The 24,818-nt window shown below is 50.7% G+C and overlaps 1 protein-coding gene across 6 annotated transcripts in view; it reads right to left on the bottom strand.

Annotated features, from left to right (window-relative positions):
- The window catches only part of PKNOX2 (PBX/knotted 1 homeobox 2), a 257,241-nt gene that overhangs the window by 42,604 nt on the left and 189,819 nt on the right, over positions 1-24,818 (bottom strand). For 5 of the 6 annotated variants that reach the window (XM_012658147.1, XM_012658151.1, XM_012658148.1 and 2 more), the window contains 2 exons: positions 20,179-20,318; positions 3,020-3,191 (listed from right to left, as the gene is read on the bottom strand). In XM_012658147.1, the coding sequence (XP_012513601.1) occupies positions 3,020-3,191; positions 20,179-20,318 (312 nt within the window). The remainder of the gene's footprint in view (positions 1-3,019; positions 3,192-20,178; positions 20,319-24,818) is intronic. The other variant, XM_012658153.1, reaches the window with a different exon arrangement.

The raw sequence follows: 24,818 nt of genomic DNA, 5'->3' as shown, positions 1-24,818 counted from the left end.
CTGCCTGGGGGAGAGGGGGGTGGCTGGCTGGGATGGGAGGGTTCTTCGTCCCTGGTAGACTAGAGACCACTGGCTCACAGGCTTGGGAGAAGACAGGGCCTGAGGGGGGTGAACTCCCAAGGGGCAAAGTTTTGGGGGACCCAAGTGCCCTCCTGACAAGCCTGCCTATGAAAGTCAGTATTCAAGGGCAAAGGAAAGCCGCCCTGACACACATATATATAAAAAATAAATCTCTCAATTATCTCAGCTCATTTGCTTGGGGTCTCTCATTTTATGTCCCTGCTCGGCTGCGCAGTATATCTGTCCGGATAAAGAGTTACAGTCCGTTGGGCTACGTGTGCGGGGTTGTAAAAAATACAGATGCCAAATTAACTGGCTGTGGCACTTGGCAGCTGATTGAGCTGATAATGACGTGATCTGACCTTTTTCTAATTTCTAATTATGTGCATCTTGGCTGTGCTGGCTACATGATTCTTGTTCCAATGATGGCGCCTGTCATTGGCCTTTTTATCTCCCCCCCATCCGCCAACCCTGACACAGGACCAGGGGAGGCTGTGGCAAAGGGCACTACTTGACTCCCCAAATAAAGTTTTAGGGTCCTGGCCACTCAGTCTCTTTGGCAGTCCCAAGGTGAGGTTGGGAAGCTGGAACAACTTTCGGGAGAAACACTGCATTCAGAATTAACTTTCTGCATGCCAGGCATTGTTAAAGGCCTTCTCCATGAGCCATCTCATTAATTTAGTATTGCAAGCACATGAGATAGGTGTACTAGATCTACAGATGAGGAAACCGAGCTTTGGTGGAGTTAAGTCTTCAAAGTCACACAGAGAATAAGTGCTGAAGCTAGGTTCAGGTCTTTTGTCTCTAAGTACGTTGCCAAATCTCTCCGTTTATACAATCGATCAATCCATCAATCAATCATCAACCAGTCATTGACTGTGGCTAACTCATCTAGACAAATCAGGTCCATGTGAGTAGATGGAACATCCAAGGATTGCTCCACCAACTGGACCACTCCCACCCAGCCCAGTCTCCTGAGATGGAAGACCAGGGAACACCAGTGGTCTGGGGCCACTGGTGTGGCTTCTACAACATCCATGTTCTGGGCTCAGGCCTGGCACATAGCAGACACCCAACCAAATTCTGTTAGATTGATTCAAGAGATCTGATTCTTTACGTGAACAGAACCCTGAGAGACCCGGGCAGTGTTGGCAAGTGGAGGAGCATGGAGCTGGCCACCTGGGAATTTTCCAGGCTGTGCTAGAATGGGAGGCTGCCTTCAGTGGGTCTTCCATAGCTCACCAGCAGGTGGTGGTGGGTAAGGCATTTGACGTTTGTTTCCCCAGGACTCCTACCTCTTAAGAAGGTTCAAATTCTTTCACATTACTCAGTCTAATTTTAGGTATGTCCTTACCAACTTAGGCCACAGTTTCTTTTTGTGCCAAGTAAGGGGAGTGGGCCCTGGCCCCACAGGTCTACTCCAGCTCCCGCAGATACAGCTGCCTCATCTCCTGGCTCCCTGGCTGCCAAGGATCTGGGTTCTAAGGATCTGCTTCCCAACTGCAGTCTGTGATTCCGATCAGCCAAAGATGAGGGCACGGCCAGACCAGCCTGCACTTAATACTCGACCAACTGGAGAACCTGCATGGGGATTCCCAGGGGATTCGAGAGACAGTGGCCCAGCCTCCTGGGAAGTGGGGCTGCTGAATCCCAGCCCAGGGATGAGCAGAGGTGGATTTGGGGCTCTCAGATGCCTCCACTAAACACCCCTGACAGTGGGCAAGTGCCTATCCTCTGGCCAAGGCCTGCTCCGCTCTCTAAACACCAGCCCAACATGACACTGCACAGATTTCCGGTCCAGGGCAGGCTCTCCTGGACTCCATAAAGTACCATATTCAACTCTCGACAGAAGCAGTGGTGTGGATAATTCACAGCATGAAATAATACCAAAGTCATTTACATCTGTTCTGCAGATGCACTTGTGTGTATGCGTGTGTGTGTGTGTGTGTGTGTGTGTGTGCATGCTTTTTCTTCCTTCCTTTTTGGGACTACATTTGCTTTTCTAATTCGGTTTCCCTTTTGGGAGCAGTTACCAGCTAAACTCTGGATGCAAGAGGTCAGCACCATAATCAATCAATTTGAGGGGGGCAGCTTTCCCAAGCTTCCAAATTCACCGTGCATAATCTGGGTAATCCACCCACAGAAAAATCTAGAATTGGGGTTAATAACTCCAGGATGACCAGGGTGATGAACAAACAGAGCAGCCCCCCTATTGTTCTCCCTCAGCAGACCTCCCAGGGCTAGATGAGAATTTCAGATGTCATCCAACCCAGTGGTTTCCAAATCTAATTGAGGATTGCAACTGCGTGGGAAACTTTTTAAAATGTAGATTCACAGGCTTCCACCAAACCAGTAAAATCACAATTTCCAGGTGGTATGGCCCAGGAATATGGATTTTACAAAACTGTAGTGATGATCTGGGTGACAAACTGGGTTTGGGAACCGGATCTACTGGGTCCCCCTAAGTGGGCAGGTCCTCTGCTGGTCTTCTCAACATGCCTATGTCAGGTCTTTCTCTCTATTGACACGCTTGAACATGGCTGTTACCCACATCCTCCACATGGTAGCACACCAACCATCAGCTCCTCTCTGGGCAGTCCAAGACAGATTTGCTAACATGCCAGGACTCCAGGCCTCAGAACAGCTCCCATAGACATGCTGGCTGCTACAACTGTCCTCTCCTCCTGTCTGCATTACCAGAGATAGGTAGTAGGACACTGGTGCCAACCTGGGCATAGATAGGGAGAACGTTGGCAGTAAAGCCTGCACATGGAACTCCTGGTTTAAGGAACTTAAAAATGGTTCTTGGCTTCTAATATGGTGCATCTAGCACCTGCCCCACGGTGAGCACTCAGAACTGTTTGTTGAATGAATTAATGAAAGGATCATTTCTCGGGCATTTGGAGGGGATCAAAGGGTAGGAAGACTCTAGCCAGGGTAGAGGGTGGAGGGTCTTTACCAGATTGTCCAGTTCTGGGTCATCGCTGAAGAAGGGTTTGTGCTCCTGCTCCTGCTGGTGGACAAAGTTCTCGATGTCCACATCAAAGCTGGCGGAGGTGATGCACTCAGAGCCCTGCGTGGCCTGTTCACATTTCTCAAACAGCAGCGTCAGGAGCGGGAAAAGAGGGTGCCTGCGGGGACATTAAGAGCTCACACATGCGCACACACAGAGACCGTGCTGCTAGCTGGGCTCAGAAGCCACCAGGCTCCCTGTCCCACATTCCCATCACTTGTCCCAAGGTCCCACTCCTTGAGAACGTCCCCCGTCCCCATGGTCAGCCTAGATGGCAGCATTTCCTGCCCTGGCATGGAGGGTCCAGTGTCCCAGTTCCTGGGCCTCAGAGGGCTCCTATCCCTGCTCCCTGGGCGCCTACCTTTTCTCTTTGGTCAGATAAGCTGTGTGGCTATTTGGAGAGAGATGATGGGTTACAACTCTTCAAAGAAGTAGGTGTCCGTTTCTGGCTCAGAGTCAACCCAGGAAGGAAATGTGGGAAGTGTCCAGAGAGTCATAGACGTGAATGTTAGTGTTAGGCAGACCCGTGTTTGGCTGTCTGGAGCCAGCTGAGGGCAGCAGATGTGCACAAACACTTGCATGTTCACGAGTGTATGCAGGGGGATGTGTAGGAGCCCGGATACCTGTCCACACCTGGTGGGCAGATATCTCCACCTGTTTTGTGCCTGTCGGCAGACCGGTTAGACACCCCAAGTACATGCGTAACCTTTCCCTGTGACTTTTCCATTGTCACACCTTTAGCACAACTGTAACTAAATGATTATTTGTACCATTATTTGTTCACTGTTTTCCTCCAAGACTCTACCTGACCTAATGATCGTGGTATCCCTAAGTATTGCCACACGATCATAGTAGGCATCCAATAAATATTTGGTGACTCAATGAATGAATCAATGAAGGAAGAGTGTGAGTGTGCATGTGTGCAGTTCTGTGACATATGTCTGCGAGCCAAAGTGCTTACCTATGTGGCTTTACGGATCTCGGCTTGGATATCACCAACTCTTCAAGCTTTCCTGACTGTTCCCCCATCAAACTAAAGCTGATAGCCCCTGAGTTTTTTGTTTTCTCATCTGCCTTCCTCACTAGAGTGTGAGCTATGTGAGGGCAGGAATCCAGCCCACCTTCCTCATCACTGTGTCCAAAGTCTAGCAAAGGCCTGTGGATCTCAATCAATATTTGTTGACTATATGTGTGCATGCCTATTTGCATGTATAAGTACATGGCATATTTATTTCTGTGGCACGTGCGCATGCGTGTGCATGTGTTGTTGACATTGGACTCTGGAGAGTCCCAGTCTCTTCCACTGTGGTTCCAAAGAAGTATCTGCACATTCCTCTCTGGTCTGTCTCCTCAGACTCCTAGGACTGTAAAATCTAGCTCTTTTCTTTTTGCTTTAGCCCTGCTTGCTGGGAGAGGAGGAGGAATGTGTTTTGGACCTGGCCCCCCAGACCTCTGCCAAAGGAGATGCTCTAGCCAGCACTGTTCAGTAGAACTTTCTGCAATGATGGGCATGTTCTGCAATCTCCACTACCCAGCATGGTAGCCACTAACCACGTGAGGCCAATGAACACTTGAAATGCGGCTATTGTAACAAGGACACTGAACTTTTAATTTTATTAAAATTAAATTAAACTAAATTTTAATTAATTTAAATAGCCACATGTGGCTAGTGGCTACCATATTGGAGAACACAGTAAGTCTTGAAAAGGAAAACATACCATGCTTTTCCCTTCAGCACACTGTGATTGAACATACTGAGCGAAGGACCAAATATCTAGCCTACACAGCGTTTGCAAAGGGGGTAGGGGAATGCCTGTGAGCCTGTCCCATGTTGGAATTTTGATAATTCTGGGCAAAAAGACAGAAAGTGTTTACTCCCATCCACGCTCACACTCACATTTTACAGGTCTTTCTACTTGGGCTCAGGGGTAGTGGGTGATGAAGGGAGCTAAATCCCTGTATCAGATGAGCTGCTGGGCTTGGCAGAGCCTGTCCCTGGACACTATCTCCCACCCCTGGTCTTGGAAGCTGATGCAAAAACTCCTGGACCCCAAGGCTGCAGGCTGGATGTGCAGTCTGCAGAAAGAAGGGTCAATATTTAAGGGTGGCCTATGTGCAGCCCCAAATTGCCAGAAGATCTCTTGAGCCCCGGTAGAAAGCTGGTAGGGAAAAGAATGGGTTAGTTCAGCCATCCGGCTGAAGACAAAGGGAAACCCAGGTGAAGGGGTTAAACTCCAGTATAAGTCTTCATTTGCAGCCACTAATACTGCAGCATATTATAGTCTGATCTAACCTGATCCCAGTTTAATGCAAGATTCTCCTGGCCCTGAGTGGAATACCAAAGAAAGCCTCGGCGGCTGTAATTTAAGCAGAGCCCTGCAGTGGCTTAGCTGAGGGACAGGAAAGGCAAATTCCAGACGGTGTTATGAATTATTGCGCCTTATGAACCTTCCTACTCTCAACAGATGCCTGCTGCCATTTAAACAGCCACTAGATCAATTAGGAATGAAAGGCACAAATCGACTCTGTACAAGGGCACTAAATTACCAGGAACTAATAATCTGCAGCATCGTGCCAGGTGGTGGGGGCGCAGCCCCCGCCCCAACTTGCGGCAGCCACGGTCACCGCACATTCTTTTCTCACTGGTTGGAGGGAGGGGATGGGGGGGTGTGTGTGCGTGCGTGTGCATGCGTGTGCACCAGGTTGAAGGCAGGGTGTTGAAGAGAGCAAGGGTGAGTGTTGTGTGCTGTCCTGTGTTTTCATCGTTTGCACACACAGTGCTGTGTTTATGCAGTATATACACACATATGGGTTGTGTGTATGCAACAGTGGTGCCAAATTTGTGTGCCGTGAACATAGCGTGTGCATGTGCTCTGTGTTATCTGTATGCAGTATGTGTGCTGGGATGGTGTGTTCTGTGTACACAGAGTGAGTGGCATGTGGGCTGGGGAAGAGGGATCTGCCGTGGCACTAAGGTTGGGGTGGGGAGAGGAGGGTGGTCTCCTCTGCTTCTGTCCTTGCTCCTGCAGGGAGGAGCAGCTTTTCTTAGAGTGGTCGAGGAAGGCCTCTCTGAGGAGGTGACATTTACATTAAGCCTCAAATGATGAGGCGCAGTTGCAAAGAGCTGAGGGAGAGGCATTCCACGTAGGAGAGAAAGCGGAGCACTTGCGATAGAACATGAGTTTGGCGTATTTCTGGAGCCAAATCTAGCTAGCTGAGTGTGGCCGCAGCCAGGTGGGCAGGAGAATGAAGGAGATGAGGTTGAAATGGCAGCAGGGGTCAGGTCATGAGATGCTCATAGGCCTCAGACAGAGCTGGGCTTGCGGGGTGGGGGTGGGCATTGTCATGTGCGCTGGGGAACCACGTGCACCTTCTATGCAGAGCCACGGCCTGGTTTTATGAACCTCGTTCACTCCCAGGTTTTAGATCTCCCCAGAATGAGTACATGTGTGTTGGTGGGGTGCATATCTGGGGCTCCTGCTATCTCTCAGAAGAAGGGAACATGCTGCCCATCCTTCCCTCCAAGTTAATTGTCATCCATGGGGCACAGGGCAGACTTCACGTGTGCTGGCCTGGGCCTCTCTCGCTAGCTCTCCCTGCCTGAGGCTTGGGCAGTCGGGGTGGGAGGGCAGTGAGCACTGCCAGCTGCCAGAGCCTCCCTTCTCATGCCCTATCCTCCCCGGCTCCTGCTTCCTTCCACCCATCCCAGAGCCCTGTCGGTCTCACTGAGCTCAGGTGGGGTCTGATCTAACCCACAGCCTTTCCTATGAACCACAGCCATGGTCAGTGGGGCTGCCTGTTGTTCCCATGCTCTATCCACCTGGTAAACCTGCCACCTGCTACCTTGAACGGAGGGATGGCTGAGACACTGCGCTGCCCCTGGAGAAGACGGGCTCGGCTTCCCAGTGACTCAACTGGGTTCTGTGGCTGCAGCACAGTCCTGGGCTTCTCTAAGGCTGTTCCCAGCCCAGTTATGGGAGGGTCCCCTGCCCTTCCTCAGTTACCCAGTCTGTGACTGCCTGAGGGCTGACCTATATTATCTAAGCTACCCTCCAACATCACCCCTTAAAGCAGGTAAGGCCAGCAGCCGCCATTGAGAGGCCCTCTCCAACAGCCTCAGTTGCTGTTTGGGTGTCCGCTCTGAACAGGGCAGGGTCTATGAGAGATGGCTTTTAAGCCACTTGGGACATAAGTGGCCCTATCCAAGCCAGGGATGGGGTGGGGAGAAGGATTTCACGTTAATGTGGGATCTTGGCCTTTCCTGAGCCTCAGTTTGTCCATCTAGAAAATGGTTTTTAAGGAGCTCTTCCTCCCGCTGTCCAGCTCTCTTCGCCTGAGGAGCCACATCATTCAGGGGCCACGAGCAGGGACGTGGAAACTCAGGCCCCAGAAGACGATGAACAAGATATACGAGATGGTCATTAGACTTTATTTCCAATGAGCTGAGGACATTTGACCTCCATAAGAACTCACCTTCTCCCTCCCAGATCCCTTCTCTGCTCTTCTCCCCACCATGTCACCTCCCGTGTGACCGCCCCCTCCACCTCAATCTCTCTTAAGCCGTTCAAAATTTGGAGGAAATAAATCTCACTGCACTAATTCAGTGAGAGTTTGAGCCTCGTCAGTGCAGAACAAATAAAAGGAGTGAACTGGCATGACATTTTACTGCAGAAGAGAGGTCGTTTCCAGCCACTAATAAAAAGGATTTGACACAGACTAATAAAGAGAAATGAATTTCTCTAATGGCCTAATTTAGCACATTCAGCACTGCGCCTCCGCCTGGGTGCTGGGAGGGCGGGCGCCTTGGCCGCCGCCAGCGTGGACAGAGGCAGGAGGGAGGGAGAGACACGGCTCCGCTCGGGCAGAGGGGAAGAAGAGATGATCTTGAATAACATTTTATTGTGTCTCTTCTCTTTTCTGAACCCCCCTGCCCCACCCCCACCCTCATCACCTCTCCCCAGGAGCATCTGGACTAAAATCAAGCTCAAGATATGCAATTCCTCCTAACGATCCAAAGAAATAAAGAACCCCTCTCCACAGAATTGCAGTCTTGTGCTAGCTTAAGAAGGTGATTAAACCGGATGTGTTGATTTCTACAGGGGTTTAAGCCATCGTTTGGTTTAATTACTTCTGACATTTCTGCCTTTGCGTTTTTTACATCACCCAAATTTGCGGGCCTGGAATGCCCAGTGTGGGGCCGAGGTGTGTGGGGCTGCCCCATCCCCACCCCAGGAGAGCAGGGCAGGTGTTGCTGAAGCCCTTTGCTGAGGTTCCCAGCACCCTCTCTCTCAGCAACAGAAGGGCTGAGACCCCCTCGATCAAGACCAAAGTGACTCCGAACCCCAACTCTGGTGCGGCTTTCTGAGACATCCTGGGTAGGCAAGAGTCAACAAAGCCCACTCCATTCCTCCTCATCTCAAGACAGACATTCCTAACTAAACTGCACTGGTAGGTCTCCCTAACATTTTTAAAGATCTTCTGGAATGGAGGCCACAGCTTCCTTGGCAACTCACACACTCATATCTAACTTAAAGTTCCCCTGTATGGCTGCAGCCCATTCCTTTTTGTTAAATGGGCTCAACAAAAGATAGTTGGGTCCTTTTCCATCTCCCTTCCTTCCTCCTTGGACAACCTGCGTTTATTTTTTGCTTTTTTAGAAATTTAAAACATTTCTTCCTGCTTAAGGGAAGAGTGGAAACAGAAGCAGAGACAGAAAAAAAGTTAGAAAGAATGCAAAAATACAAAGCTTCAGAGAGGCTAAAATGTAAAAAATGAGACACATTTGCTGGGGAGGAGGACACCTGAGGATGGTCCCAGGCGAGCGGAGGTGTTAGCGTCGCTTTCTCTTTCTGGGTGATAAACCTTGTGATTCACAGTCATGCCACGCCATGCCTTCCCTTGTGACCTTGGCCAGGACTGCAGACCTCAATTACGGGTCCAGCCAAGTGTGTGGCCGCCTGCCTGGGCTGTCCACCTCCTCCCCCGTGACTGCCCTTGGAGCCCCCCGGCTCGCCTGCACCTACCCTCACAGCCCACACTCACCCTGCGGGGGTGGGCAGAGGGAGGCCCAGCGTCAGCGCCCACCCCCTCCTGGGAGCCCCCACTCCCTCCTCCAGTGTGTGTGTGTGTGTGTGTGTGTGTGCGCGCGCGCGTGTGTGTGTGTGTGGCGGGGGGGAGGGAGACAGAGCCCTGGGCCAAGGATGGGTGATCCCGGGGTGGAATGTATGGGAGGAGAGAGAGATTTCTGGGGGGAGAGGCCGGGTCAGGGCCAGGCTGCTCAGAGGACATGAGACTGTTGCCAGCGAGGCAGGGTGAGGTGGGCCCGCAGGGGTCCCCCAGCTCCCCAGCCTACTCCCTACTGACACATGGTAACTGTCACTTTGCCAAAGGCTGGCCTTCCTGGCAACTCTGCCCGGGGGCTGGCATTTTGACCCTTTATTTCTAGTTCCTCAGGCAGAGACCACAGGGATCACAGAAGCAGAGACAACCTGGAAACCACTTTCCTGGACAGGCCCCTGCCCCTTTCCTGGGCAACTTTTCACTGCAGAAGGCCCACGCCAGTGCCCGTTCTGAGAGGTACAGTGGAATTTCTCCCAGACTCCGAGCAAAGGAAGCCAGCGCTCCTCAGATGAGCACCCCAGGCTCTTCACCGGGGGCCTCAGCCTCTTCCGTATTTCTCCTAGACGGACTCAGCGGAAGTATTGTGGTGGCTGGAGGGACAGCGGGTGGCCCTGCTCCCCCATGTGGTGCCCACTCCCCTTCACCAGCTCAGGCAAACCCGCTCCTGTGCTGACCTTTGCCCTGTGCTCTCCTGGGCCCGCGCCTTGCCTCCACGGCTCCTTCCACCTGAACTCCTGCTCCCTACACGTCCCTTCTAATGACCTTCAAAATCCAGCTCAACACGCCGTCTCTCCTGTGCAGGGGGCCCAGCGGAGCCCCCTCGGAGCCATCACAGCAAGTGCTCAGGGCTTCTCCCTTGACCGCACCGACGAGTTAGGGTGGGAAGCTGGGTGGTCTGAAACACACGGACAGCTGTGTGACTCTGGGCGAGTTACCAGATTTTCTGAGCCTCAGTTTCCTCTTTGATACAACAGGACTAACGCCTCCCATGAGGGTTCTTGTAAGGTTAAATGGAGAAACATGGAGAGTGTCTGGACTTAGTAAGCTACCAGTTAATGCTTGTTCCCTTTCCCTGGACGGGTGGGTATGTGGGCACTTTTTTTGTTCAAGAAACATTGACACCATCCACTCCAATAAATTTATATTCCCATCTCCACTGACTCATTTGGCTGCGAAACAAACCCCTGTGCCAATTCAAATAAAGGCCCAGAAAGAGGAGGGGGAGAGACATCTTAAATTTATCAGAACTCAGAACTTCATTTTCTTTTAACCGAAGAAGCACTGCCAGGAGGAATTCATTTTTATTTCCCTATGACACTTATTAAGTTCTACTAACCACAGCGGTCTGTGCACAGATCCGTCCTCCTATTACACAGTCAGCCCCTCCAGTCCGTGACTTCATCGTCGCTTTTGGAATAGCCAAGGGTTAGGCACAGTGTCTGGCACACAGCAGGGGTTCAACAAATTTTTGATGAAGCAATGAATGGGAATAAATGAATGAATGAAGTAAACAATGACTATGGGAATGAAGGTTCTGAGACACAATCCTGAAGTTCTTGCAGGCTCAGAATCCACCCATATTGGAGGACTCGGATCAGATTTTGCCATCTGGCAGCTTCGAGCCACAGTTGCTACAGAAGGACCTGCCTTCGGTGGGGCTCTGCTGGGGCGTGTGTGTGCGTGGGGAGGGGGTGGCAAGGTCCCGGAGGGAGGGGAGAGAGTGGGAAGAAAGGTGCTTGCCCAGCCCTCGGCTTCCCCTCCCCTTGTAGGTACCAGATGGAGAGAACAGAGTGGGGTGGGGAGAACAAGCCAGCAGCCCCTGGTTGGGTGTATTTTTACTTCAGGTGTGACGTTGAAACCATGCGGATGTATTTTTAGTCCTGCCCAGTGGGCGGTGTGTTCGCCTGGGTTGCCTTGGAGAGGACTTCTTCTTGTTGCTAAATTGGAACTGCATCTGTTAGGGTTCCTGGGCTCCAGCCCAGCTCTCCTCCCCCAGGTGGGTGGGCAGGTCCATTCCTGGCAAGCGCGGCCCTGCGCGGGTCACAGTGTGCTCCGCAGCCCTCCTTTCATGCACACTCACACGCAAGCACGCCACTCCTGGCACATTAAAAAATCACTGTGAAATCACAACCAAGTGACTGTTAAGGCTGTTCTGTAAGGGCAAGAATATGAAGAACCTAAAACTCCAGGCCTGGGAGGGAGCTCACGTCCAGCCTCCTCCTGATAAAGAGAGAAACCCAGGCACAGAAAAGAGAAGTGTCTTTCCTGAAACTAGGCAGCTAGTGAGAGGTGGTCAGACCTTCTACCCAAGTCACCAGAAATTTGGGCAGTCCGCAGAGCGAAAATCCTTCAAAGGAAGGGCTGGTGTGGGGAGGAAAGCTCTATCCATTTCGCCTTGGTCACTGGCAGGGGCTAACCACACTCCCACACACATTTGGTGGCACTTTGTAAGTTACAAAATGCTCTTACATGTACTTATTGCATTTAAACACCCCAACAGCCTCATCATTCCCATTTTACTTGGCGAGCAAACTGTCATGCTGTGTGGTTAAATGACTTCATCAAGCTAATAAGTGATTGAGTTGAGATTTAAATCTGGGTAGCCCAGTTCCGCATCTTGTGCTCTTCCCTTTCTCCCACGCGCTGATTTTGAACCGTTACTGGAACCACTTCATCCTCCTCCTCCTTTTTCTCTCCTGTCCTTGAGTCATATGTATCGTGGGGTGGAGGAACTGAGCTGCCAGGTTTACCCTTGGAGCATCAAACCATTGCAGCACAAGAGAACCTCTGCTTATCCAATGAGTTTCGAAAGAACCTCCTCTTGTAATAATACTTCTGTGTGTTTAGAGAGGGCCCAAACATTTTTATTTTTTCTTTCTTTCTTTTTTTTTTTTCTTTTTGAGACAGAGTCTCACTCTGTTGCCCTGGCTAGAGTGAGTGCCGTGGCGTTAGTCTAGCTCACAGCAACCTCAAACTCCTGGGCTCAAGCGATCCTCCTGCCTCAGTCTCCCGAGTAGCTGGGACTACAGGCATGCGCCCCCATGTCCAGCTAATTTTTGCTATATATTTTTAGTTGTCCAGCTAATTTCTTTCTATTTTTAGTAGAGATGGAGTCTCGCTCTTACTCAGGCTGGTCTCAAACTCCTGAGCTCTAACGATCCTCCTGCCTCAGCCTCCCAGAGTGCTAGGATTACAGGCGTGAGCCACCGCGCCCGGTTGGCCCTAACATTTTTAAAGATCTTTGATTTCCTCCTTTGATGCCTACCCTGTGGGGTAGGAAAGCTTGTCTAAAGAGGTTAAATGATTTGCCCAATGGTAAAGTCAGAACTCAGACTGGTCTTAGTTTGGATTCTTTTCACTCAGCTGCAAATGGGCTTGGGAAAGCAAAGAGTGGTGCCATGGTTAAAAGAGGGGCAAGCTGGCTTAGCTCAGCCCTGGGGAGAAGCCATTGGCCTTAGGAGCGCAATCCCAGCTCGCTGTTCTCCTCCCACTCCACCCGCTCCACTCACCCTAGCAGGAGTCCCAACTCTTGGTCGTCTTCCCTCTTGTGGGGCAGACAGATTCAGTGCCGGCTTCTTCACCAATGTAGCTCCCATTCATTATGGGCCTTCTCTGTGCCAAGCACTGTCAGCTGTAACATTGGTTATCTCACTTAATCCTAACATAGCCTTGTGAGGATAAAAGTCATTGGGCTTCGTGACTCCTGGATTTCTCTCTTGTCAATGATCCTCATCTTCGCGGGGTCCCTGGATTACTCAGCTCTACCTAGGTCAGGCTGGTGAGCTGTGGAAGCAGCAGGACCCACTTCTCTACACACCTGCTTCCTGAGCAAGGCAGCTGCAGCCTCTGGGTCCACCAGCAGCAAGTGTAGAGCTTGGGGTGGGGGCCTTCCGATGCCGGCAGGAAGGGCAAGGACCAGGCTTTGCGTGGTACAGGGGAAACCTGAGCATGGTTTCACTTTGCAGATTATGGCTCCAGCAGGATCACCCCCTGACTATGGTTAATAGCTGAGATGTTACTTCTCAGAGCCTCCCCAGCCCATACAGCCCAGCCAAGAACACAGTCTGGGCCCACAGTACCTAGTAGTCTAGAGCAGCGGTCCCCAACCTTTTTGGCACCAGGGATCGGTTTCATGGAAGACAAGTTTTCCAAGGATTGGGGTGGGGGTGTGTGGCAGAGCTCTGGGGCCCTGGTCCACGGCCCTGGGGTTGGGGACCGCAAGTCTAGGGCCCTGGCATGAAGCATCTGGTCCGACTTCTCTGCTTGGAATGGCTGCGTTTCTTCCACACCATTCTCAGGCCACCTCAACCAGCACGTTCCGGGAATGATCAAGCACGATGCCAGGGAAGGCAGAGGGTTAAGCTCCAGGGTCACCTCACTGGAGCCAGAACACTCTTTGGCCACAGGGTGGATGAGTTCCCTCAAAGACACTTCATCAGGAAGTGCCAGTTCCCAGGGTCCTGACCATGCAGTTGCTAAAGAGGACAGTCCCAACAGGACCCAGTCCCTCTGTCAGCCCCAAACCTAGGAGGGATTCCTCCCAGCCCAGTCCTGGGAAAGGCGGTGTGGCTGTCATTCCCTCAGGGTTCCCTCCCTCGGGAAAAGCAGGGCAACTCTCCCACACTGCACCGTGGGCCCGAGCCTTGTCGTCAAATCCGCACATACTCTTCTGAGCCTGTACTATGTGCCAAGTTTATATTACAGCTACTTTCTGTGTCTGTCCCCCGCTCCCTGGACAGAGCCCCTTTCAGAACTTGACGCAATGCTTTCCATATGCATGGTTTTACTGAGCTAGAGCCCGGTAAATATTCAATTGAATTGTGGCATGAAGACCCCTTGCCTGGGAGGCCCGTCCAGTCCTGCCTCTTGCTGCATCGCCTCTCAGCATTTACCTCCTGGCCTCCCCAGCCCCTGTTTAGATTTTCCCAAACATCTAACAGCAGCTGACACCGAGAGTGCTAACCATCTGCCAGGTGTCTTACCAAGCACTTTACCTGTGTTGTCTCATTTAAATCTCGTGACAATCTTGATGAAGAGACTACTGTTTTTATTCCTGCTTTATAGATGAGGAAATCAAGGCACAGAAAGCTTTAGCGTCTAGTGGTGGAGCCAGAGTATGAACCAGGCCACCTAAGTCTGAAGGCTGTGTTCTTTTTTTTTTTTTTTTTTTGAGACAGAGTCTCACTTTTTTGCCTGGGCTAGAGTGCCGTGGCGTCATCCTAGCTCACAGCAACCTCAAATTCCTGGGCTCAAGCGATCCTACTGCCTCAGCCTCCCGAGTAGCTGGGACTACAGGCATGCGCCACCATGCCCAGCTAATTTTTTCTATATATTTTTAGTTGTCCGATTAATTTCTTTCTATTTTTAGTAGAGACAGGGTCTCGCTCTTGCTCAGGCTGGTTTCGAACTCCTGAGCTCAAACAATCTGCCCACCTCGGCCTCCCAGAGTGCTAGGATTACAGGCATGAGCCACCGCGCCCGGCCAAGGCTGTGCTCTTAACCTGGAACACTGCCTCCCTCAAGGCACCAGACTGTCACGTCCCGAATGGGGCAAAGCAACACATCTGGCGCCTCTATTTAGAAAACATCCTCATCTACCTAACAAACCCTGATCTGTGTGCCAGATATTATCATATATCATTTAATCTAGTTATTACTGTTTTCTTTTTTTACAGTTGAGAAAACAGAGGCTCAGAGAGATTACCTTGCCCAAAGTGACAATGCTGGTTATCATCAGGTCTATTTCTGGAGCACTATTCTATTTCCCACTGCCGGCACTGCCACAGCTACGTTTGCACCTCTAGCTATAGGACTGTCAGGATCAAGCCCGGAACCTCAGTGACCTTTAGGACAGTCTCAAGGGAGTGACCCGAATACCACCCACTGCCCTATTCTGTCCCTTCCCCAGATAAGTGTGGATTCTAGAGGAACTCAGTCTGCATGAGACAGAAACACGTGCAATGTAAGCTTAGGGCTTTAGAAATGCGCATTACTTTTACTGAACGAGAGCTGGACTACAGCATGAGCTCTCTGGGAGTAGAAGCTCCGAGCTCCTGGCGTATGGGAGATGAGACTGATGTGAGAATCTAGACACACAGTATGGAAAGGTCAGGATTCTGAGAGCTGAGAAACTAGAGCAGCAGCAGAATGGTTCGAGGCGGGGTTTCTAAAGCTGCCAGGATGGAGTGCATTTACTGATAAACCAGGAAAAGCTGGGAAGCAGCTTGGAAAAGGTGGAGAATTTGGGAGTGAAGGTGCTTTGCTCAAGCAGACGGGAAGAGAGAGCACTGGGTAGTTTAAGAAGGAGGAAATTCACTGCCTTGGCATTCAGGTAGAAAATCATCACTGCAGACACTTAGGAAGCACTTCCTCCACACCAGGCACTAAGTAGTAATTCGTTAGGAGAGAACATTTCGTATTTAGAACCCAGGGGTTGACCAGACAGGACAGCGAGGACTAAGAATGTAGGATCATGGCTAAAGGTATCAGTGAGGCCATTCCGAAGAATCAGCTCACCTACTTAAAAACAGAGACTGTGCACGTGTAACTTGGCTCACTGTGTGAGGTCTGTGCCATGAGGCTGGCGAGAGCCGACTGCGCACGTCTCTTCCCGACTCTGTTCAGTGGCATCAAGTTGGCAGTTTGGAATGGGCCATGGCAGGAGCATCTACACCAGGAAATCAGCAAATGCTACAGATCAGAACTTTCCCCCGCCCCTCGCCCCCGAGAGCCATTTGGCAGCACAGCAACCTAGAACTATGGTATATTTATGGGATTCTGCCTAATTAATGAAGCCATCCCACAAGCTTTGACTTCAGTACCTACTTAGTCTAAGCTGCCGACTCTAAGGTATTGTGTAAGGTGCTGGGGACAAAGCCATGAACTAGACAGACCTTAACAATCTACTGGGGGAAACAGCAACAATGTTAGCAAAAATGCTAACACAATTAATTCAATCAGGAATCATGCTGCAAAGGAGAAATGCAGGGTCCAGAAGCCGCCTGGCCCTCTGCACCTGCTGCTACAGCTCCTCTCTAGCATGCCTGCTGGAGAAGCAAAGCACAACCGCCCTCGCCATTTTCCCGCTGCTCGTGCCTCCAGCCCAGATTTTTCTTGTCGATAATGGGCAACTTTTTTGGCACTGCCGGGTGGGCCACTTCCTGGGTTCTCAGCGAGTCCGGGCGGGGAGAGCCAACACCTGAGCAGAGCAGTCTCGCAAAGCCAACCTTCTCCCCCACCCGCACCTGGCCAGGCCTAGCCCCTTCTCTCTGCTCCTCAGGACAGCCCTGGTTTCCATGGGAACCCACTGACTTCAAAGGGGAACGAAGGAGACTGGAGAGGAGGGGGAGCGAAAGCTGGGTTAACCTCACCCTCTTGGCCCCTGTCTCTGTGCTCCTGACGACCTAATCCCCCTCCCGGACAGCACCCAACACCTGGCCACCGGCCACCAGTGCAGGTGGGTGGGTGTTGGGGCTCAAGCTAAGTGTGAACTTCGGGGGGAAAAAGCCAGGTTGAGGTGGGGGCAGGGAAGGTGAGACCTGAGCTGGGTCCCAGCCTGCGGTCCCTCACTCACAGGCCTCCCCTCCTCAGACCCCTTCTCAGCACTGCTGCTGGGCCACAAACACAATTACCTGGGATGTGCATCCAATCACGGGATCTGCTCGGATTACACCGGAATCATGACTCTAAGTGGGAGCTCCTGGTCCTCGGGCTGATTAGCCCAGATGATGCTCTGGTGTGATCCAATTAAAGACAGGCTCTGCCCTCTACTCCCCCCCCCCACCATAGTTTCCACATCAGAAGGGAACCAGGACGTTTCATTAACATATCCTCATACACAAACACAGCCTCCCTGGTGCTGGCAGGCTCCCCCGCCTTTCGTCAGGCTTCCCCTCTGCCACCCGGCAGGGGTCTGAGCAGGGAGAGGCCACCCCACCCTTCCTTCATCTGTGGTTCTGGGAGGGGCCGTGGTGGGGGCTCCCAAAAGTCAGTGCTGGGCACTAATCTGAAAGGAAAGGGTCCGGTTACACTTACTGACATGAAATGCGGACTCCTTGATGTGCCTTGGAACAGCCTGGCTGCCCTGGGCAGGCAAATCTAATTAAAATTACCCGACCCTACAGGACGCTGATCCCCCTCCCTGGTCATCCTGGCAAGGGCTGGTACTAGTGGGAGAGGTGTGGTTATGGGAGACAACTCTGGGGTCGCTGGGCCAGGAGGCAGCACAGGACTGGAGAGATGGGAAGCAGGGCCCAGGGTTGCTGTCAGCTCAGCTGCCTGAGGTGCTGGGGCAGCCACGTTTGCCTGGGCTTCCCTCTCAGGGTCAGACGGCTGCAGACACACTTTGAGCAAGGGCCAAGGGCTGTGGGGCGGTCAGCCCCGTGGGAGGAGATCAAGCCCAGGAACGAAGGTGAGCAGGAAGAAGTGTTGGTTGAAGGAAGGTCTGGGCCATACTTCAAGTGACAACGTGGTGGACAGCTCCCATGGGGGCGGTGACCCATCACTTTTGCAATTTGGCTTAGGTAGGGTATGCACCTGGGATCTTGGGAAGGGTTTTGGGGCCCATGGGTCCCATCAACGAGACCAGGGAACCCATCTGCTTGGTGTCAGACATGGCGCCAGGTGCTTACATGGGCTATCTCATTCATTCTTTTTTTTTTTTTAATTTCAAAACATGAAGGGGGATACAAATGTTTTTGTTACGTGGCTTATGTCAGGGCTATAAACATGCCCATCACCCAAACAGTGTTCTCATTAATTCTTATCAAACCTGCTGCTTAGGTTCTATCATGAAAGTAAAACTCAGAGAGACCAGTACATGGTGGAAGTATGATTCAAGGCTAGGTTTCCAAAAAACTTTTTGTTATACCACTAATCTGAGGGGCTTCCTGGACTGTGATCTATGCTCACCATAGGTCCTGCCCCCAGGGGTTGGAGAAGGTGCTAGGATCTTGTAGAAGTGCAAATCCTGAATCCTGAGGTCTGAGTGGGCCTTGAGATTCTGCATTTCTAATCAGTTCCCAGGTGACAAGAAGCTGCTAGTCTGTGAACCATGCTTTGTGTAGCGATGATCTAAATAGAGCCTAGCCCAAGTCACCAGGCTGTTGGGCAGTTTTCAGGGGCCACATCACTCCCCTCTCCCCTCTTAAGCTCCCCACAGGAGCAAAAGCCCACATATGGCCCGGGTTAATTTCCTGGTGGCTGTACGGCCTCCTCCCCCCACACCCAGCTGCTCTGGCCACTGGCCGTTCCTGGAACACACAGATTCTATACTGTCTGGAAGTTCCTATCTCACTCCATTTCTCCACCTGGTGGGGTCTCTTACTCAGTCTTTAAGACCAAATTCAAATATTGCCTCCTCTGTGAAGCCTCCCTGTTATTCTGGCCACTCAGTGTTGGTTTCTTGTCTGCGTATCTACCAGTTCCTGGAGAGACAGAGGGAACAGTCTATGCACCCACCCTCTCATCTCACCCTCTTGCCCCTGGAGTCTGCTACATGTTAATAGTAAGTTCAATAAAAGAGTGTGAAGGAAGGAGGGGAGGGAGGACAGGAGGGCCGTCCCGCACTGGGGGAGGCTGGCTTACCCTCCCTTAGTGTCTCCCTGACAAGTAGTGTGACCAGATCCTGGAGTTCTTCGGGGCCCAAGGCAGAGCTCTGCACCCGCAGGCAGTGGGGCTCGGCCTGTGCATTGCGCGAGGGGTGCCGGGGACTGTGTTTTATCCTTCCCCAGACCCGGGAAGGCCCCTGGTGCCAGGATCCGTGGAGCAGGGCCCATTGCTCCGGACTCCCAACTGTTGATATTAGAGGCATTCAGCTCATCTGAGTAACTAAAAATAATGCCAGCGATAATGATAATAACAGCGCTAATCACCACCATTACCATAAAGGCGCTGTCATGGGGTGGTGGGGGAGGAATGAGGAAGGAATCAATCTTCCTATTCATTTGCGTTGGGTGGATCATTCCACGTGTTCCTGGCATTAGCACCTGCTGCGGCATATGCCCAGCCAGAGGAGAGCGGCGCTTGCGGAGGCATGTGAGCATACGAGCTCACATAAGTGAGTGTCCAACCTCAGTGCTGAGCGCAGACTCCTGCATCTCTTCTTACTGCTGTGGACTCCCCGTGGATAAACGTTGACTAAAATTTCTGCTGGAGTCTCTTTTAGGCTTGATCTCAGGTGACCACATCTTCCTCCCCAACCATGTACACAAGAACTGGAATCATCAAGGCAGACGGGCACTTCCCTGAGCCCCACCCCCAGCCTCTGCAATATCCAGGATCCAGCCCTGGGTGCGTGGGGCAGACGCAGAATGAGAGGAAACAAGCTGCCTTCTCTTAACAAACTCCTCATCTTGGGAAAGAGTAGCAGAACCTATGCAGTCACACCCAACACCTATTGCTAAAAAGCAAAGGCTACCATGAGTCCAAGTATGGTCCAAGGACCAGCTGCATCAGATTCACCTGGCTGCTTTAAGGAAAATTCATAACCCTCTTCCTATGGCTTGACCTACTACTGATCTAACACCTCTGAGCATGGAGCCCAGAACCATGCGTTTTAACAAGTTCTCTGATTTTCATGCATATTAAAGCTGTGTACTGCCAAGTCCTAGAGGGTGTAATCAGATGTCCAGTGCTCTGGTGGGCTTGACAGAGTGAAGGCAACAGTGGGGGACAGGGCAAGGAGAGGGTCCGGAGGCAAGCTGCCTGCTGGCTGAGCTGAAGGTTTCTGATGCTCGTTTAGGGCTCAGCTCTGCAGTTGACATGGGAATGGGTGCTCCTGGGTGCCCAGCTCTTCCTATCCCTTACATTTCCAGGAAGCTAGAGTCAACCTGTCTTGGCCATTGGAATTTCTGGATTGACTTGAAAGAGGAGGCCGAGGAGAACGGCTATTCCGTCGTCTCTCACGAGCCCACCCTCCAGCATGCTCATCTCTCACTGCTGAGCTGGGCCTGAGGGGGCTCTGCACACTCTGAAGCATCTCCTACCTGTAAACAGCTCGCTTGTCAGCCTCCAGCTGGGCCTGGGGGTCGATGGGGGCACTGGGCACAGGTGTGCTGGCAGCAGCCGAGGGCGCCGAGATGTGGACAGCTTGGGCCTTGGAGGGTGGCTGGGCGGTTGCTGTCATCTGCAGAGAGGAGAAAAGGGACGGGGCATATTAGCATGGCCAGGGTGCTGGGCCCCAAGCTGGAGTGTGAGGTCTACCTTGGCCTGCAGTGTGCCTGGACAAGAGCACAAGGGCGAGAGAATTGTGAGCACACGACAAACGTCCATTCACACGTGTGCTACAGTGGGAAGAAAGGCGGGGCTTTCTTCAAATGAGAATGTTCTAGACATCACTTCAGCCATCCAAAACCAGGTGACGCCCAGCAGCATACTTTGAAAGAGGTGATTCTTGATGCAAATGTGGTGACCTTTGCCCAGAGGTAGAAAAAACCAATATGGTGAACTCTTTAAATTGTGCTTATGAGTCATAGGGACTGTGTAAGTTTGATTGATGACTTTGAAGAGCAAGAAGAAAGTAGCTGAATCAGTTCTCCTTTGGACACAGGCTTATTTATCCCCTTTGACTCAAGCCGGAGCTAACAGTCCCAATGGCTTTGACTGGTGACCGAATGGCTCTCCAAGTTCGGTTTACCTGGCCATTGGAAGGTATACAGGTTTTAGTGGACAATGACATATTCCTGTTCTTGGCCATAACAAATATTTAGGGCAGTGGTTTTCATAACATGTTACATGTGTTTGAAGGTGTCCTGAGGCCTCCAATTTTGTGTCAACCAGAGAGACTCCTTTTAATATTATATATTGGACTTTCCACCTGTAAAAGGTATCTTTTAAAGAAATGGTTTAATGGTTTTAAAACTTTTGAAAACCATCATTATGGAATTTAATGCTATTACATTCTCTTCAGTTAAATAGATCCCTGAAAGTGTGAATGGTGACACAACTCAGCTGTCGTCTCCCACCGCCCTGTCCGTGGCCCCATGGTAGCTCTTACCACTCTGTGGCTGTCTGTCTCCTTCCGAGGCCTTGTTCACCCTTTCATCCCCAACTCTCACTTGGCACATATTCAATAAAAAAGTTTGATGTTTAATAGAAATATTTGCTGAGAAAATGAGTGAGTGAGTAAGTGAATGAATGTGTCTTGAGAGAGTCACATATTTTACAGCAGGGAAGTTCATCATCCGATCTAGGTCCCTGCTTTCTGGAAGGAAACACGATGTACTTCTGTGAATACGAGCACATCCTTGCTGGTGTGTGCGTCCCCAAGACACGTGCACGTCTCGTTCTCTTCATTTAGAAACGTGCCTGGATGCTGCCTCTTTGAAGTACAATATAGCCCCTCTGCCTCTTCTGTATTTTTCTTCCCAGCCCTTACCATGACCATAGACTGTATGTCTATTTGCTTATTCATTTTCTCTCTACTCCTGTCTAAAACTTAAGCTCAAGGAGGGCTTATAACAGTTGTATTCTGAGGTCCCAGAATAGTCTGGCACTAGCTGGTGTTCAATAAATATTTATTGAATCAATGAACTAATGAATGATGGATGGTGAATGAGGTTGAGATTATAAAAGAAATGAATCTGCTTTTCTGCACTGTACCATTTTTCGTAAGAAGATATATCCTTGCCAGTGTTGTCTGAGCTGGGGGAACCTTCCAAGACTCAGTAGGTGTAAGGTTAGACACAGCATCATGGTGCCTTGAAGCCAGCAGACAATCGTTTGAATCCTCTACCAGCCTTTGACCTTGGGCAAATCTCTTAACTTTCCTAAGCTCCTGTTTTCTTATCAGTAAGCAAATTGGTGGCCTTTTAGGATGCATGAGTATGAAGAAGAAAGAAAGTAGAAGCAAATGTTGTTCCAGTTTTCAAAAGAGAGGAAGGAGGTGGGTTCAGGAAAAACTCAATACTGGTAATCTTCATGTTGATCTGGGCCGGGTTCATTCATTCCTACACTAACCCAACCTATCATTTCTTCAGATATTTCTTGAGTCCCTACCATGTATCAGGCACTGTGCAAGGCTCTGGGGTCACAAAGATGAATGCCTGCAATCATGGAGCTCAATTTGTAGATCTGACATCATTATTAAGCTTTCAGATCAGGGAATCATGATATAAGTAACTTCAGCAAGATATTTCCCATGATATTCTTGTGGAAAACATGGAGATGTAGCCTGGTGGACAGTTATGTGTGGATTAGTAAACTACAGGCAAAGGATGACAATTAAAGTATAGATGTCAGCTTGGGTGAGGTTTCCAGAGGACTACCACCCACTTCCTCTTTAGTTCTCTTCAACATTTTTATCAGTGATTTAAGGGATGTCTGAAGAAATGCTCAACAAATTTATGAATGATATGAAACTGGGATCCAAAAGATCTTTACAGATTTTGGCAACAGGCTAAATCTAATAAGATTAATTTTCATCTAAGAAGTTAAAATTTAACACTTCTAACATTTAGGCCAAAAAAAAAAAATCAATATTGTAAGTGCAGAGCAGGGCTTAGCAGCAGTATTTTAGTTGACAGCTGGCTCAATATGTCCAAAGTGTAACGTGTCTTCCAGGAAAAAAACAACCTAAACTGATGCTATCTGAACCTACATTAACAGAACGATAGCTCACAGCATGAGGAAGCTTCTGGTCCTGTCTTAGTCTGATTAAACACGGACATGAGAGTAAATTCAGAGGAGAGTTGCCCAGAATGGTGAAGGGATTCTGCACTACGTCTTATGAGGAATATTTGAAGAAACTTGGAATGTATCAGCAAGATTTAGGGGGCAGGGAGAGGTGGGGAGACACGAGACCTCCCTTGGAATATCTGCACAAAGGGGTTAGATTGTATCAGCTCTGCTCTGTATGCCCCAAAGGGCCAAAATACAAACGATGCATTAAATCTATAACATGAAGACAACCTAAATAATACCTTTCCAAGCCCCTCACTCTCTCAGGCTGGAATGCGCTGCCTCCGGGTGATAGTGAGTCCCTTGTAATTGCAGGGGCCAAGGAGAGACCGACAGGCCACCTGGGCCACCGTGGAGAGGATGGGAGCTTTAGCCGGGTGCTACGTTAAGTGACATCTGGAGTCCCCTCCAACACTGACAAGCTCAGACTCCATGCGGGTGGTTTAATAATCACCATCCACTGCAAAGGGTTGGTGCGAGGCTGGGATTCGATGGTGCATATAGTATGTAAAAGTGCTCTGGAAACTCTAGAGTGCTTCACAGATGGAGGAGTGGTTGTTATTATTAAACATGAGATTTCCGGAGTGTACTTCTGCCACAAAACAAGGCACGGCTACGTCTGCACAGCTCGTTTGAGGGTGAAATGTAGGGTGGAGTAGTATGCTCTGCTCTGCCCACTAGGAGTGAATGTCCTCGTGTCCTTGAAGGAATCCACCAGGGGCTTCCATTGACATGAGCTCCTAGGACAGAGAAGGGTGAGGGAGGGGCTCGTTGCCCTCTCACTGCCCCCTTCCTAGGAGGACTTTGGGGAGCGCTGGGCGGAGGGCCCCGCTGGATTAAAAATGCAACCTCAGAATAAAATGTGACTCAGAAGCGGTCACTTGCCAGCATCCCAAGAGGCCCCAGCTGAGAGGAGGGAGGACAGGAAGAAGACAGCAGAGCTGATCAGAGGAGGACGATGACTCAAATTTATATAGCTCATGGGGGCCAATTCAGCAAACTCTGCATTTCCTCCAGGTTTTGGAGAACGAGTGTTTATCTCCAAATGGCTTTCTTTTTCTAGCCAGAGACATCCATTTCCCAAGAACTGGAGCTCAAAGGGAGAGGACCTGCAGCTGTCCACAGGATCTGGGGGCCAGGGGGATTGGGTATCTGGAGGTACATTTTGGGGGAAGTTATAGCACAGCACAGCCTGAAGAGTAGGGAGAGGGGGAGGAGCTGGGGGACCAGGGGCAGGCACGTGTGCTGGAGCTGCTTTGCTCTTGCCTGTGAATGCCTATTGTTAAATTTTCAGGAATTCTGTAAGCTGGTTGACAAAACACTGGTAGCTTGAAATTGGCCATGGTGGGAGCATTTACACCATGAGAACCAGCAAATGCTGCAAATCAGGGCCTGCCCCTGCCCTACCCACCCCTACTCCCAGAGAGCCAGTTGTTAAATATTTACTAGCACACCACTAATTTCAAGGTTCTCCCCAAGTAACTTTCTTCCATTCTTCTTGGTCTGGCCTGGGAAGAAAGTAGCTTTACACACTCCAATAGGCCACTTGGTGGCTTCACAGCTGGTCCCAGAATGGGCCGCTCCAGACTGGAAGCTTTTCTCCACGGAGACCCCAGAGCACTCTGGAGACCCTGACTAGGCAGCCCACTGGGGACAGGTATGGCATCGATGCAGACATGGAGGACTGTCCCTTTCAACTGGGGGAAGCTAAGGCACAGAGGCAAAGCTGAACAATGTCCTGAGAGCTGTCTCAGAGAATGGAAGGGGCAGAAGATCAGGCCCGGGTTTGATGCTCCTCTGCCAATTACTAGCTGCGTGTTTTGGGGCAAGTTCTTGAACTCTTCGGTTTGCTAATCTGTAAAATACAGGCGGTAATATCCACTCCACACGTTGTGAGGACTGATCAAGAGAACCAGACAATGACTAATGCGTGGGAAGGGCGGCATCA

Source organism: Propithecus coquereli, unplaced genomic scaffold, assembly GCF_000956105.1.
Source record: "Propithecus coquereli isolate 6110/MARCELLA unplaced genomic scaffold, Pcoq_1.0 Scaffold575, whole genome shotgun sequence".
Classification (NCBI taxonomy): Eukaryota; Metazoa; Chordata; class Mammalia; order Primates; family Indriidae; genus Propithecus; species Propithecus coquereli.
Note: the sequence above shows the minus strand (reverse complement) of the source record. Positions and strands in the feature narration are given on the sequence as shown.